At 36.4% G+C, this 17321-nt stretch overlaps 1 protein-coding gene across 2 annotated transcripts in view; it reads left to right on the top strand.

The window, feature by feature from the left end:
• DIP2B (disco interacting protein 2 homolog B) overlaps positions 1–17321 on the top strand; it is a 219674-nt gene that overhangs the window by 187467 nt on the left and 14886 nt on the right. The window contains exons 29-36 of one of the 2 annotated variants that reach the window (XM_074225928.1): positions 1827–1936; positions 6974–7104; positions 7658–7826; positions 9600–9770; positions 11058–11119; positions 13352–13409; positions 15064–15138; positions 15593–15770. In XM_074225928.1, coding sequence (XP_074082029.1) covers positions 1827–1936; positions 6974–7104; positions 7658–7826; positions 9600–9770; positions 11058–11119; positions 13352–13409; positions 15064–15138; positions 15593–15770 — 954 coding nt within the window. The other variant, XM_074225929.1, reaches the window with a different exon arrangement.

Genomic DNA, 17321 nt, shown 5'->3' with positions numbered 1-17321 from the left:
TAATTCAAGCAGAAAGATCTGGTTTCTAGCCCATGACTTGCTGCCCATATAACCTTGAATAAATCATTTAACTTATCTTAACTTTAGTTAAGAAAATGTTCTAGTAGCACCAATTAAAATAAACTCCAACTTTCTCTTACTCCAGGGGTCTTAGTTATTAGCATAAAATGAGATGTGTCAATATTATGTAATTTATAGACTATGCTCAAACATTCAGGTGGCATTCATATTATTAATTTTTTGTTCTGATTTCATTTGTGTAGGGTACTCTCTGGTGAGCAAGCTTCTGCTAATGCAAATTTTGTTGGAGACCCTAAATATTGTGTGGTTTGCCCAAGGGTCTTTAGCTCTTATATGTCATACAGAGCACTCAAACTTGGATCTTCCTTTCACTGAGATTGTCTCTCTATACAACATTGCCTCTCTATGATTCTTCTCACTGTTATTGTTTTTATGAATAAATTGCAAGATAGAACAAATACATTGATCTTCTTCAAGAATGTGTATAGTACAAATTGTAGCACAAGTACTTAGTTGCAACTTTATGTTGACATACTTTAGGCACTAAATTCTCCAACATATGAGTGATTGCTTTGGGGTCAGTGCTACAAAGTGATATATGGTTTCTAAGTATATCTTTTCTGAGAGATTTCTAGGAAATGACATGCTTTATGCAGTGGCACAGATCAGGAATTGGAAAATTACTTCAGAGGGCTATAAGTTGAGTAAGACTTTGTTTAGGAGGTTGGGTCTTTAGGGTAGGGTGATCTAGGATCAAGGATAAAGTGTCCCAAATTGGAACTCAGTTCACTACCTTTAAATCTTTAAGTTTATGTGTCTAAATTTAGTCTTCATCGAGGAAACAACAAGGAGCCTTTCCAGAGTTCTAAGGGCCATGAATAAGGAGAAAAAAAAGAAAAAGATATTCAGCTTTCTGTCTCCTTTGATTCATTGGGAACTTGATTGTAGGAACCTCTAAAGTATTATTAATCCTTTCAATAATTGTTGTTATAATTTCAGGATATCACTTTGGAGCTATAAATAACTAGTGTTCTAAATCCAGATTGACTCTCAGAGTTCCAAATTTTGTTTTTAAATAAATTCCTTCAAATATACGTAGCATTTGGGGCAGCTGATGGCACAGTATAAAGAGCACTGACCCTGGAGTCAGGAGGAAAGGAGTCGAATCTGACCTCAGACTTTTGACTCTATTAGCTTGTGATCTTGAGCAAGTCACTTAATCCCATTGCATTGTAAACAAACAAAAGAAAAGATATAGATATAGATATGTGTGTGTATATATATATAATACACACACACACACACACACACACACACAGCATTTGTTTTTCTTCACCAATGCACTTCCACATGTGACAGAATGGCTTCTTGGTTAATTGCTTAATTGAAGAAACCAAAGCTTATTTATAGGGCACAAGCTAAACTTTGCTGAAATAGTTTCTAAGAAACTACTTGAAATCAGTCAACAATTAGGAAACTTTTATTAAGAACCTGCCGACTTCTATGCACTGTGCTAAACATGAGAGGTAAAAAGATAGGAAAGAAACAATTTTTACTTCAAGAAGTTTTCGTTCTTACAGAGGCAACAACTTTGTACGTATTTGAATAAACATTTCAAAAATATTTACAAGGTAATTTTGGAAATAGGAAGGCACTCATAAGGATACTGAGCTATCTGGTGAGCAAAGGGGAGGAGGGAAAACGTTCTAGACATGGAGGACAGCCTGTACAAAGGCAAAGGGAAAAAATGGACAATAATTTTCATGTTCTAACACTATTGATCTGTATTGGTTATTTTTTTGCAGATGATTTGCCCAGGAAGCGATTACCTCAACTGTATAAACCTCCCACCCCAGAGATGCTGGCATATCTCGATTTTAGTGTTTCTACAACTGGCATGCTTACAGGAGTGAAGGTAAAGTGATGCTTTATATTCATATGCTTGCTGGTGTCAACAACTACAAAAAATTTGTTCTGTTTTGTCCCAGAGGTAAGATCTAGGAGCAGTGGTGAAAATCATAGAGAGGCTAATTTAGACTTGATAGCAAGCAAGGTTTCTACTAAGTAGAACTGTCTCAAAGTGCAACAGGCTGGAGGGGATAGAGTCCCCTCTTTGAATACCTTCAAACAGAACCAAACTTGTCAGGTGTGTGAAAAGAGATTTCTTTTGGGACTAGATGGCTGCTGACTTTCCCTCCAAGTCTAAAACTCTCTTGATTGTGTGAAATTGCACTTATAAATATATAAAATCCCTACCCTGACTTTCCTCCATTCCTAATCTTGACCTATAGTGATCCAGTTCAGTTTTATTCTGTTGCTCCCTTGGCCTATTTCCAAATCCCAGCTGGATTCCCAGTACTTGGTTAAGTTGGGTTTACTACAAATTTGTTTGGTTTTGGGAGATTTTTTTCCTGTTAAAAAATGTATTTATTTATTGTTCCAATCACATGCAAAAATAGTTTTCAACATTTATTTTTTAAAGGTTTTAAGTTCCTCATTTTTCTCTTTTTCCTTGACAGTAAATAATCTGATATAGTTTATACATGTATTACTATGTTAAAAATATTTCCATATTTGTCACACTGTTAAAGAAGAATCAACCATTTAACCCCATTTGCCTTGCAAAAAATCCTAAAAAAAAAAAAAAAGAATCAGAACACAAGGGGGAAAAACTATGAAGGTAAAAAACATGAAACAAACCTTAAAAATTGAAAAAATATGCTTTAGTGGTCTATATTCAAACTCCATAGTTTCTTCTTTGGATGTGAATGGTATTTTCTATCACAAGTCCATTATAATTGTTTTTGACCTTTGTTTTACTGAGAAGAGCTAAGTTCATCATAGTTGATTATCACAGTGTTTCTGTTAATGTGTACAATATTCTTCTGGTTCTGCTCACTTCACTCAGCATCAGTTCATGCAAGTCTTTCTAGTTTTTTATGAAGTCTGGCTGCTTGTGATTTCTTACAAAATAATAGTACTCTATTACATTCAAATTCATAACAAATTTATGTTATTTTTCATCAGTCCTTTAGTCCTGTTATTTTTCCTTGACTGTCTTTCCCTACAATTAGTTCCAAATCATTTCCTTCCTTAAACCTTTCATATACCGTTCTCCTCCCCTTCCCTTTCAACAAAAGACATTATATTTAGATCACATTGGGGCGGCTAGGTGGCATAGTGGATAAAGCACCGGCTCTGAGGTCAGGAGTACCTGGATTCAAATCCGGTCTCAGACACTTAATAATTACCTAGCTGTGTGGCCTTGGGCAAGCCATTTAACCCCGTTTGCCTTGCAAAAACCTAAAAAAAAAATCACATACTATGAGTTTCCTCTTTTCTACAACTCTGCATCTCACAATCCCTTGACATCATCCCCCATTCTCTTCTTTATTTCAGTCTCTTAGCAAGACATGATGTCTTACTCATGCAACTCTTCAACTTTTACCCTTGATTCCATCACCCATTTTCTCTTTTGGAAGACAAATTATCTTCTCAATCATTCCCTTTCTTTAAAAATCTTTGATATCTCTCTCCCATCTATTTGCTTCTTCCCTGCTACTTGAAAGATTCTCAGATTCACCTATCCTTAAAAAAAAAATCAGTAGACCTTAGCATTCTCTCAAACAATTATCTTTCTTCTTACCCTTTCATAGCTAAACTGCTTGAAAAAGAGAGATATGTTCTCTCTCATCACATTCAGTTTGGATCAACGTATACCATGGAAATAATGAAAAGACTGACAAATTGCCTTCTATGGAGGGGGGGGGAGTAAGATTAGGGGAAAAATTGTAAAACCCAAAATAAATAAAATCTTTAAAAAAAATATGTATGCTCTAAATTCCATCCCTCCAACTGAAGTTTCCAACTTCATCACTCAATGGAAAAACTTATCCAAGGTTTCAGTGATCTCTTAATTGCTCATTCCTAAGGCCTTTTTTCAGTTGTTCATCTTTCTTTATCTTTTTATAGCTTGTGACATTGTTGACCATATGCTTCTTTATGGGTTTTTGTCATACTTCTTTCTCTTAATTCTACTGTCTAGCTGACCATTTCTTCATCTCTCTTTTTTTAGATTTTTTTCAAGGGTTAAGTAGCTTTCCCAAGGCCACACGGCTAGATAATTATCAAGTGTCTGAGGTCAGATTTGAACCCAGGTAGTCCTGACTCCCAAGGCCGGTTCTCTATCCACTGCTCCACCTAGCCGCCCCCATCTCCTTTTTTTTGGATCATTCTCCCTGTCCCATGAGGGCTCTACCTTGGGCCTACTTCTTTTCCCTCTGTTCACACATTCTCAGTAAGATTAGCTCCCATGGAGTTTTTCTTAAAATCATAAGCAGTATCTAATCTAAAAACCATCAGCAAGTGGTATATGTAATGGGGATAAGCTAGAAGCATTGCCAGTAATGTCAGAGGTGAAACAAGGATGCCCTTTTGTCACCGCTATTATTCAATATTGTATTAGTGATGTTAACTTTAGCAATAAGAGAAGATAAGATGATTTACTTAGCGAATCCTAGAAAATCAACTAAAAAGCTACTTTAAACAATTAGCAACTTTAGCAAAGTTGCAGGATATAAAATAAGCCCATTTAGATCATGAGCATTTCTATATATTACCAACAAAGCACAGCAACAAGAGGAGAAATTCCATTCAAAGTAACTAATCAAGTAAAAATACTTGGGAGTCTTACCTGCCAAGACAGACTCAGAAACTATATGAAAACAATTATAAAATACTATCTGCACAAATAAAATCAGTTGTAAATAATTGAACAAATGTCAATTACTCATGGATAGGCTGAGCTAATCTAATAAAAATAACAATTCTATGCTAAATTGTATTACTTATTCAGTGCCATATCATTCAGACTATCAAAAAATTATTTTATTGAGCTTGAAAAATAGTTACAAAATTCATATTAAGGAACAAGAATATTAAGGGAATTAATGAAAAAAGTGCAAAAGAAGGTGGCCTAGCCATACCAGATCTAAAATTATATTATAACATAATACAATAATATAAATATATATTAAAAAGATTAGTTCCCATGGGTCCAGTTATCATCTATATATAGATGACTCCAAGTTTGTTTATCCATTCCTGGTCTGTCTCCTGATCTCCCATCCTATGCTACCAACTGCCTATTGGACATTTTAAACTGGATATCCCAAATGTATCTCTGTTTGAGACAGTTCATTATATTTTATCCTTAAATCACTCTACTTCTCAACTCCCCCATTTTTATTGAGAAGCATCACAATCCTCCATGTTTCACAAGAAAAGCTTATAACCTAAAGGTTTTTTAGGTCTTTACTCCACTTACCACACATATCTAATAAGTTGCCTGGTCTTGTTATTTTATTCATTTCTCAACCACTCTGGTATAGACCTTATCACCTCTTGTCTAGACTATTGCAGAAGTCTCCTATTAATCTTCCCTTTTTTCTCCCTTTTCCAGTCATTCTTCCACAAGCTAACAATGTGATATTTCTAAAGTATAGTTCCTATGCTTTCACTCACCCATTTATAAAACTCTCTTATATCCAAGAGAAAATGTAAACTTCTCTATATGGCATTAAAAAACCTTTTACAGATTGACTGTGGTCTGCCATACCAGACTTATTTCTCCTTTCATGAATTCTTTATTCTGGCCAAACAAGACTTTTTTTCCTGTTTCTCACAAACACTTTTCTACCTCCCATCTCTCTACCTTTGCACAGACTGTCCCCTATGCCAACAATCTATTCTCTCTCTTTTTCAACCTATTAAAATTCCTTACTTTTTTCAAATTTCAGTTCAGGTATAATCTCCTATTACATATCTTTCCTGATCTCCTTATCTGTTAGTGACCCCTCAAAAATTGCTTTGTATTTTCTTTGTAAGGACTCTGTACTTTCTTGTTATGTATTTGTATACTCCTTGAGGGCAAGAACTATCTCATCTTTGTTTCCAGGCTTGACATTGTAGGTAGTATGTGGTGGGTATTTAATAAGTGCTTATTTATTGATTAATTGATTGCCCAGAGGCTTTTCCTTCATTGTAAAAGGATTGAATGACCCAATCTTCAGTAATCTGGTGCTGATGCAGGTTTGTTATTCCCAATGGTGTCATTTATCATAATTATTATTTACCCTAGAATAATCCAAGTCACCCTAAATTTCCTAGTTTCTCATCCTAGCACAGTAGTTAATGGTGTGATGTGTTAGATAATCAGAATTAAAACTGCTGGGAAGTCATTGACTCAAGTATCACCCTTTAATCTAACCCTCACATATTGTAGATAACCTTCCTTGACATCCTACTTCTGCTTTATCATAGTATGGAGGTAACCTTAGGTTCTGAAAGACCATGTCAGTGTGATATAAGCTTTGATAAGTAATCTTAAGCAAGAGAGGCTTGGAATATAGGCATAGTGTCATTTAAGAGACAGCCTAAGTAGTTTTGGAGAGGTTGAGCACTAGATTATCAATTTTTTTTTGGTCATAACTCATAAAATAACTTGCTAAGGTAAAAGGAACTGTAACCTACTTTAGTAAAAAAATTTCTTTGTGATTGCTAATTGCAGTGGGGTTTTTTTTGAAGTATTGAAGTCAGATAATGAGATTATCAACCAATAAGAGAACATATTTCCAAGTCTTATAAAATTGAAGTTTTGAAATGGAGATTTATTTCCTTTTATGTTGAAGCTCATTAAAAAAAACAACTCCATAATACTGGCAATTAAATTAAGAAATATGTTATAGCTTGAAAATAAGAATAATTCTTAAAGTTGGAGGGGGGTAGAAATCACATTTCTCACTTTTATGCTTTTTTAAACAATTAGAAATCATGTGTAAAACTGATCTCTCTGTCTCTCACTTTCTCTCACCCCCCTTCAGTATTCAGAATATACCCATTGTTTCACCCTTGAAATCACCATTCTATCTTTTTCTCTCTTCATATTTTGCAGATGTCCCACTCTGCTGTAAATGCTCTTTGTAGAGCCATCAAACTCCAGTGCGAGCTGTACTCCTCTCGGCAAATTGCCATCTGCCTTGATCCCTACTGTGGGCTAGGCTTTGCACTCTGGTGCCTCTGTAGGTAAGGGTTTCAAACTGAGAAACTGTCAGAAGTAGACTGGTAGACTGAGTTACTACCTCCCAACTCTTAACTAGTAATCTTAATTTACTGTGATTTTAATCATATTTTTAACTTCCGATACTTATTTCTTAAAAAGCATCATAGATACTGATTTGGTCTTTATCCCTTTTTTCCCTTGAGTTTCTTTCATATTATTCATGATTATAAGAGGGAAATGACTGCTATTACCCTCTTCTTCTCTTAACCTATAATCCCCTTCTTAAGAGTAGTGCCAAGTTGGAAGATGACACAAATAAATTAGGACATGACCAGAAGATCAAACATGTTCTTGGCACCCAGGAAAGTGGTCAGATGAAGTGATAATGGGTGGTAGAAAAGGAGCCTCTCTTTTCTTGTCAGAGAACTGCCTGTGTATGGATAAACAGCAATTCCCCACAGGTGCAGGCTCCCTGGGGTTTCACATTGGTTCTTGAATGACTCCAACCAAAGTCCAGTTCTTTTGCTTAAGGGTTTCTAATCTCAAGATATTTCATCTTATTCTTCTCTTTTGCAGTGTATATTCAGGTCACCAGTCCATTTTAATTCCTCCCATGGAGCTAGAAAACAACCTTTTCCTTTGGCTTTCTACTGTAAATCAGTACAAAATAAGGGATACTTTCTGTTCCTATTCAGTAATGGAGCTTTGCACCAAGGGACTTGGAAACCAAGTAGAAGTCTTAAAAGTAAGTGATTTTGCAGTCTGACTTTAAAATTGGTATAAAAGGTGACCACAGAGATGGTCCTATAAGAATTTAAAGAAACATTACACTCTCATTTTTTTGAATGTTTTTATTTTTTCAATTACATCCAAAGAGAGTTTTCAACATTCATCTTTCTTTAAGCTTTTGAGTTCCACATTTCACTTTTAAAGGGTGGGGTAGAATACCCAAGGTTATCTTTCACGCCATTTTAATTACAGAACTGGCCCTGAAAAGTCAACTAACCACAAAGCACTGGCATGTCTGGTCCCTCTTTTCTGGCAAGTCCTTTAAGCAGATTCTTATTGAGCCCTGAGGCAATTGTTTGTCAACTCCCTGTTGTGAGGAAGAGTAAAGATTGATTGATTGATTGATGTTTATCCTTCATTCTCATTGTTGAAGAAGACCATGACATCAAGGAAGTGCTGTCAGGACAGGCAAGTGAATTGGATTTGAGTGAGGGGGCTTTTGTGCAAAGTCACCAGTCTCAACTTTCTCCTTTGGAGTCATCTGGATCCAGCAGCCAGATATAGATCTGTAAGAGTTAGAGATGGCCTTGGTTGTATTAGGAGACCTTGATCTTGTACAAGTTAGGTCTTTCCCGGCTCACATTTTGATTGAGGCAACACACATTCAGTTATTAAGGTTGGGTAAGAGAGAGATGAAGAAAAGAGGCCAAGAATGACCATTTGCAAAAAAAATTTTTTAATTAGGATGGTTAAGACCCTCAGGGTTTCTCAGTGATCAAGAAGAGCCAAAAAAAAAAATCTGAGAGGGGAAGATGCTCAAGGTTTCTGATCAAAACAGAAACAATTGCTATTTACATTAACTCTGAACCAATCAGGGCCCAAACTGTGACCAAGTGGGTCATAGCCTGAAGCCCATTGTTGGTCAGTCATGGAAAACCAGAGTGGTTTAGGGCCTGTAAATCCAAGAAATCTGTATTGGAGAAAATACTCCATTAGGAGAATCAGTGGAAAAGACACCTTATATAAAGATAAGAGAACCATAGTATCAATTGAGATTTGACATCTTAGCAAAGTCAACACCTTCTCTTTTTCAAGAGACTGGTTTTTGTGTTTTCAACTACTATATGTCTAATTGTTAGAGAGAATCATCAAGAAGCAACAGCAGTATAAATAAAGGAGCATCAGGAAAACATTATAAAATCAGAGGAGGGATCTAAAGTGTCAATTTTCATATTTCATGTTGCCATGATTTTCTTCCTCATTACCAAAACAGTGTTGTCTTAAGAACAGTAATAGGAAAATTATACTCAAGGGTTTTAGATTTTTTTGTTTTGGTTTTTGCAAGGCAGGGAGGTTAAGTGACTAGCCCAGGGTCATACAGCTAGGTAATTTTTAAGTGTCTGAGGCTGGATTTGAACTCCGGTTCTCCTGACTCCAAGGCTGGTGCTCTATCTACTGCACCACCTAGCTGCTCACATTTGTTTTTGTTTTTGTTTTTTTTTAAAGAAACTCTTTTCCCCTTTGTGTCAGAGGGACAAGATATTTTACAGCCAAGAAACTGAAGACTTATGGCTTAAAATGAAGAAAAATACACAATCATTCTAGGAGCTAGGGGCCTCTTAATCTGTATTCCTCGGGTATTTTCTGTCTCCAAAACTCTTGCCTTTCCTCCAAATGTTTATAGTGAGAAATTGGAGTCTATAGATTTGTACCTGGTTTTAATCAAAGGCATTATTAAATATTTGTTAGCTTTATGGTCCTATGTGTTATTGATCAAACATTTTTACAGGCAAGAGGAATAAATCTGTCCTGTGTCCGGACCTGTGTGGTTGTTGCCGAGGAGCGGCCTCGGGTCACTCTCCAGCATTCCTTCTCTAAGCTTTTCAAAGATATTGGCCTCTCTCCTCGGGCTGTCAGCACGACATTTGGATCAAGAGTTAATGTGGCAATCTGTTTACAGGTGACCTTCTAGAAAGTTTTTTCATTTAATCCTAATTAATTTTTGGAATCAGTAAAGGAGTTAGTGCTCCAAGAGCATATTTTGGAACTTCTTGAACCTTATTTCCTTCTAATCCTCTTTTCTATGTACTCGACTCTGTACCATCAAGAGAATTTTATTTTTTAGGGTCTTTTTGCAAGGCAATGGGGTTAAGTAACTTGCCCAAGGCCACACAGCTAGATAATTATTAAGTGTCTGAGGCAAGATTTGAACTCTGGGGCTGGTGCTCTATCCACTGTACCACCCAAGAAAATTTTTTTAAAAAAAGAGTACCAGGGGCAGCTAGGTGGCGTAGTAGATAAAGCACTGGCCTTTGAGTCAGGAGTACCTGGGTTCAAATTCGGTCTCAGACACTTAATAATGACCTAGCTGTGTGGCCTTGGGCAAGCCACTTAACCCCATTTGCCTTGCAAAAAAAACCCCTAAAAAACAAAACAAAAACAAAAAAAGAGTACCAGCCTTTCTCCAGATGAATGTTAACTTTGTCCCCTTCCTTCTAAACCTGGGATTGGAACAGAAGGGAAATAGTTGGCATTGAGGCTGATTTCAGATAGTATTATGGAATAAAGAATGACTCAAAGAATTAAAAGAGATACTAAATCTTTGAATTAGTTAAATAGATATTTCCCAACTCTCTTACCCATATATTCTAGAATCTGAAAAAGGTGAGATTATCTTCTGTAAATTTGTGGATGTGTAACTAGAGCATAGCCAGTGATTCATAGTGATTTCCACTGTCATCTTCAAGGCATCTTCATCATCCTTGGGGCCATCTTGGCTAATATAGTATAGGAGACACCTTGCCTCCTGGACCCCAGAAATTCTAAATCCAGGGCAGGAAAATGCTTAATTTACTTCCTAGTTACCCCTGAAAATTGCTATGGTACCTAGAAATTAAAGAGGAGGCAGAATTCAGGGATCTTACCCCATTGCAATAAGACATACACACACACACACACACACACACACACACACACACAGAGCTTTACACAGCTTTATAACCCTGAGATAATGAACATTAGGATGAAATATATATTTTCCATTTTGACTTCTAACTCTTCACCTACTTATAGAGAAATAGGAAGAAGATGAAAAATTTTCAAAGTATGTTTTGTTCTTTATCTTTTTGTTTTCATCGTTAAAATTTATAGGTTTTATAAACTTTAAAATGGAGAAATAGGAAAAAATACAAATTGATTTCTATTTTCTGAATAAACAATACATTGGAATTTTTTTTCTTTTCTTTAGGGAACCTCAGGGCCTGATCCAACAACCGTGTATGTAGATCTGAAATCATTGAGACATGACAGGTATAGTAGTTTAAATTTATATTTGTAGTTGGCAGATACCAGTTAAAGGCACATTGAGAAAGCCGACTTTTTTTCCTTATAGAAGAAAAAAATAATTTTATACTCTACTGAGTAAAGGATGGCATGCCTTATTTTTTATTAGCACTTAATGAATTTACATGCTGCAATAGAAAAAATTTTTATGCAGTGTTGGTGAGCTCTCTTTCTGAATCAGAGTAATATTCACATGATTTAAAACCAAAAGAGACTTTAAAGGCTATGGAGCCCTAGCCCCTCATTTTACAAATAGAAGAAGCACCAGACTAAGGTGTTCAAAGACCTAGTGTAGAGACCCAGCTCTACTGATGAATCACTATATGACCATTGGCAAATTACGAAACCTCACTGAGCCTTGGATTTTTCATCTCAAAAGTGAGGGCATTGATAAACCTCTAAGGTCTCTTCCTTCTCTCAAAGACTGTGATTCTCTAAAAATGAAAATTTGTGATTCCAAGGTAATGCATTTCATCAACATTTATTAGATTCATACTATATGTAAAACATTGGACTTGGTCTTAGAGATGACATAGACTCTAGTGGAGGAGGGACACTGATAACTAGAATAGAAGATGTGTTAAGTACAGTAAGAAACGTCCAGGAAAAGTGCAATGAAAAATTGAGGGGTGGTCTAAGAAGGCATTTGAAGGAAGGAAGGGGAGATATCAGTCCTCAGAGCTCTGGGAAAGCTGAGGTGATAGAAAATCTGAGGAATGTGAGGGAGGGAAGGTGGTGTAAACAGACCACAAACACAGCAATGAGGTACTGAAGAGTAGCCTCTTCATATGGAGAATATGATATCAGGTTGTTGAAGTTCAAACTTGATCAGTAGGAAGTGAACTACTGAAAATTTCTTAGGAGAAGAATGAAATCTTATTAGCCCTCCATTAGGAAGATTTACTCTGACACTAGCTGAAGGATGGCTTAGAGCCTGTCGGTAAAGAGCCTCATTAGGAGGAGGCTGTCCCAGTAGTCCCAGAAATGTTAAGAGCCTGAATCAGTGGTTGTTGTGACAGCAGAGAAGAGAGCAAGGGGCAGTTAGTTCAGAGTTACAAGTGAGAGGCCTTGACATCAAACCAAATTCCTGGGGTGACAGAGAGCTTTTAAGGAAGGGAATCGGTATTTATATCACACCTAATTTCTGCCAGCACTATAAACTGAATCATAACAACAACCCTGGAGGTAGGGGCTATTATCACCCCCATTTTATAGACAGGAAAACTGAAGCAGATGGCAATTAAGTATAAGGTCGCAGAGCTAGTATTTGACCTAGATTTGAACTCAGGTCTTCTTGACTTCAGACCCAGGACCATATGCACTATACCACCTGACTGACCATGTAATAAGTGCTGAAAAACCATAGATGTAGAATAGAGGTTTGGAAACATAAAATTTGTTTTGAGCCTAATGAATCAAGTTTTCTCCATTGGTTTTGAAGGCAAATTTAGTTATATTTTCTTCTAAGTACCCTGGGATCCCTTTCTGAAGTCCCATTAACATTCCATTGATTAAACCTTCTGAGTTTATTGCCTCAAAATAGTTAGCTATTGGTAGATTTCAGAGGCCACCAGGCTTTCTCCAATATCTGAGCCTTTCCTAAAAATCTTGAGAACTTCTCTAACCTTTGATAGACTTTGCTGAATAATTAAAGTTGGCCTCTTATTTCTTCTATTGCGTATAAGCTTTTACAGGAAACCACATGGTCAAAGCCTAAAATAAATGTCAGTATTTAAAAGACATCACATTATAAGCAAGTAAAAATTTTGATAAATAATAGAAAGCAAAGGGGAAAAAACCTTGAAGACTAGAAATTACACTAATTGCATTCATGGGGGAAAAAGTGAATGAAAAGAATAAAGTCAAAGTCTTCTCATGGGTTTTCAAAGGGGGTTTTAAAAAAATGAAAAGTGTTACATTATCTTATACATTGAAATTAATTAAATTAAATTTAAATAGTAATTAAGCAAAAATAATTAGTAAATAAGGAAAGTTATCTTGCCTTCTCAGTGGCAGCTATTATATTTATGAAGTTGATTACATGATACAAGCTGGTAATTTTATAACCTGTTTTGCATTTATTCTTCAAGTTGTCTATAAAATATATATGTATATGTATATGTATATGTATATGTATATGTATACACATACACAAAAAGAGGGAAAGAATTTCTTCCTGACATGTGTTTTCTTTCACAGGGTTCGTCTTGTGGAACGAGGAGCTCCCCAGAGTCTACTTCTCTCAGAATCTGGAAAGGTAATTTTGTAGTTACTGTGAATATTTTTACCTAAACAAGATGGTATGGTTTAAATAAATAACCCATTTATTTCCCCACACCAATGACAGTGGGATAGTAATTAATTGATATCCAAAAACTAACACCCAAGGCTTCTCTTTGTCAGCAGCTTCAAATTCCTTCATGAGTTGCTTTTTACTAGAGTTACAAACAGGAAGCAACCTTAGAGCATGGGCAGTGAATCCATATGATTTCCATTGTCATCTTCAACAGTCTTTTCTTTTCATCATCCTGGGACCAAGTTGACTAGTATAGTAAACACCCTGCCTCCTGGCCCCCAGCAACTCTAAATGTAGTGTCAGTTCCATATCTTCAATGGCCTCTTAGACAACTTGGTTATTTTCCCAAATAATTAACTTCAGAATTCTCTAGTTTTTCATGTGTGAATGAACCTTTGAAAGACAAAACACTAAAGCAAATTTTGTCCTGTATTCTGTGGCATCTTACATCCAAATGAATCAGCTACTCATACAGGACATAAGCAACCATTATTCAGTAATCACCTATTGAATAATCAAATTTTAATTTCAAACAAATGAATTGTCAAGGTTTACTTATACACATAGATAGGTGGATAGATAGATACATATGTACATACATATACACATATATAGACATACATACATGGTAAAAAAATGGAATGTTAAATTCCTGAAGAGCAGGTTGTCTTTCAACCCCTAGCCCCTGGCACATTATTGTTCATTTATTTCAGTTGTGTATGACACTTTGTGATTCCATTTGGGGGTTTCTTGGCAAAGATACTGGAGTGGTTTGCAATTTCCTTCTCCAACTCATTTTACAGATGAGGAACAGAAGCAAAAAGGGGATAAGTGACTTGTCCAGAGTCACAGAGCTAGTAAGTGTCTGAAGCCAGATTTAAACTCAGGAAGATGAGAACTCTATCCACTGCACTACCCCGTTGCCTCATTTCGTAGAAAATGAACACAACCAATGAATAAAACATCTAGCTAAAGAACCATTTGAGAGTGGTAGAGATTATAACAGTAAGCCTAAAAATACTATTTTATTTTGTTGCAGTGGAATCTAGTGGCATCATATATTGCTTGAAACCAGTGGATTATCTGGGACTTATTATACAGGAATTTCATTATAATAGTATTTTCTCTACCTTGGTCCAAATTATTATTGATCTATTATACTTCAAGGGTCCTACTTATACATGGGAGATACTCAATAAATGCATTATGGAGATGCCAACTAGAAGGTTACCATTCCCACAAGTTATTATGCTTTTCTTCCAAGAAATATTATGCACTGCTGTAGTCTTAAGTCTTGGGTGACTATACACTTCTTTATTCCTCCCATTTTCCAAAATAATGTTGGAAATAAACTTTTTGAATCCTCTTACATTTGGCTGCCCTTTTGAAGACCTTCTTCCCTTTCACAAGGCTTCCCATATTTAAGCCATAGTTGAGAGGTCCAGATCAGGTAGTTTGGCTTAGTTCATTGATGGATGTTTGTGGCTCACCACCAGCTGCCACTTTGACCTCTACACCATAGGGTCCTCTGTAGCAAATGAATGCCCTTTCGTTGATTCAGCTCCTTGAGTAACCTGACAGTGAATCCTATCTTGATTTGTCCACCATTTCTTAGATACTGCCTGGGGTCAAAGTGGTCATTGTTAATCCGGAGACCAAAGGGCCTGTTGGAGATTCTCATCTTGGAGAGGTATGTATAAATTCATTCTTTGATTTGGAAAGAGAGTGATGATATTGGATTCTTTTGAGGTCATACCCTAGGACCCAGTAAACTATATAGTCTGAATTAGTCTCCAGTTTGTAGCAAGATCCTGGCCTTTCCCTGTTCTCAGATAGCGAGATATTCCAAGGGTGCTTTGATAAGTAATGACTTGTTAAGGACCACAGCAATTAATGCTGGTGAGTAATACATGATGTTGAAAACAACAAGCATTTTTACCACTTTATCTTCCTCCAAGAAGCTTAACTATAGTATTATAGCCTAGGGGAAGAGGACAGGCTGGTCATGGAGAGATTTGAGTTTGAGACTTGACTTTGCTGCTCACTAATAATGCACAAAAAACATCATTTGATGGAACTAGGGGGTTTTAGAATCATCTAATTGAGTTGCTAGGAAATTGACTTATTACCTCTCTGCATTATAGGTTTGGGTGAACAGCCCTCACACAGCCAGTGGATACTATACCATCTATGATAATGAAACTCTCCAAGCTGACCATTTCAACACTCGACTCAGTTTTGGGGATGCTGCTCAGACTCTCTGGGCTAGGACAGGATACCTTGGGTTTGTTCGCCGAACTGAACTTACAGCTGCAACTGGAGGTATGCCTCTGATGAACTATTCTCTTTTTCTTTGCTTAGGTTTCAGATGTAGAATTAATTTACTTTACCCTCAATGTGGGCTGCTATTTTGTGTAGGTAGTGACTTCTTTTGATGATTATTGAATATGTAAATAAAGTGACATTCAGTTACAAATGGTATTGTGCCCCTTAAGAGAGTGTTCAAGAATAAAATTAGACTGAGTCATGATCCCTTATGAAAAAATGCTAACATTTTTGAGAACAGGGGCAGGGATACTTGTGTCAGGGCACAGACATAGTTGAGAGAACTCATTCTCTAAAGTCCAAGCCAGGTCATTGAGATTTAGGGAATGTTCTGTGTTCTGTGACTGTCAGACTGTCATAAGGCTGAAGTATTCACTAAGAATTGAACTTAACTCCTTCTCTTCATATCATTGGGGGAGGTGGGGAGATCAAATTCCCTGCCATTGAAATTCATTAACTCATTTCTGTTGTGTTACCAGTGGGTCAGCAAGAATGTCTTAAGCATGTTCAGGCTTAGATTGCATCTTAGGGTCTTAGAATGCCAATGTCATACAGTTCCTGCCTTCAAGAAGCTCATTGTTCTTCAGTTCTGTATAGTTGTGATTGCTTCCAGCTAGAATTTGGACTATAGGGCCATTGGGGTCTCTTCTGATTCTCAAATTCAGTAATTCTGGGCAGAGATGGCAGTTTTCTTAATAATGTGGCATGACATTGGTATCTTATTGTCATCTTCCCTGGCTATACTCTAGTCATCTTTTACCCCTTTTATTACTGGGAATCACCATTAAAAAAGTCAACTTTCAGAACACAAATATTGACCACATTCCTTATATTCTCTAAACCATCATGTAATTCCATTGCCCTCCAGGGAAGAGCCATAGGATCTTAGATTTAGAACTGAAATAGATCTTAGGTCTTTGGGTTAAATGACCCAGACTTGAATCTAGGTCCTCTGACTACAAATCCTGCACTATTTCCACTGTACCACACTGACTCTAATTGATCCTTAACCTCAGAAATAGTTATTATTTATTTATTTGTTTAAATATAAGTTTAAGACTTAATATTTATTCCTGTTGAATTTTGTTTAGATTCAATTCAATGCTTTTTAGCTTATCAAAATCTTTTTGGATCCTAACTTTCATTCTTTGTATTAGATTTAGTCATCCAAATCTTCGGTAGAATGGGTGGCTAGGTGGCACAGTGGATAGAGCACCGGCCTTGGAGTCAGGAGTACCTGGGTTCAAATCTGGCCTCAGACACTTAATAATTACCTAAGCTGTGTGACCCCCATTGCCTTGAAAAATCTAAAAAAAAAAAAAAAAAAAAAAAAAAGACGTCATGGTTGGAATAATAGATCTAGAGTTGAAAGGGACCAAGGGACCTCAGAGTCCTTCATTTTACCAGTATAGAAGCTAAGATACAGAGATATAAGGTGACTTAAGCAAGGTCACATCAGTAGTTATTATCAAAGATGAGAGTCCTCTGACTCTAAAATCAGTCCTCTTTCTACCATCATATTGCCTCCTTAAATAGCACAGAACTAAA

This window comes from Macrotis lagotis, chromosome 2, assembly GCF_037893015.1.
Source record: "Macrotis lagotis isolate mMagLag1 chromosome 2, bilby.v1.9.chrom.fasta, whole genome shotgun sequence".
In the NCBI taxonomy this organism is placed as follows: domain Eukaryota; kingdom Metazoa; phylum Chordata; class Mammalia; order Peramelemorphia; family Peramelidae; genus Macrotis; species Macrotis lagotis.
Note: the sequence above shows the minus strand (reverse complement) of the source record. Positions and strands in the feature narration are given on the sequence as shown.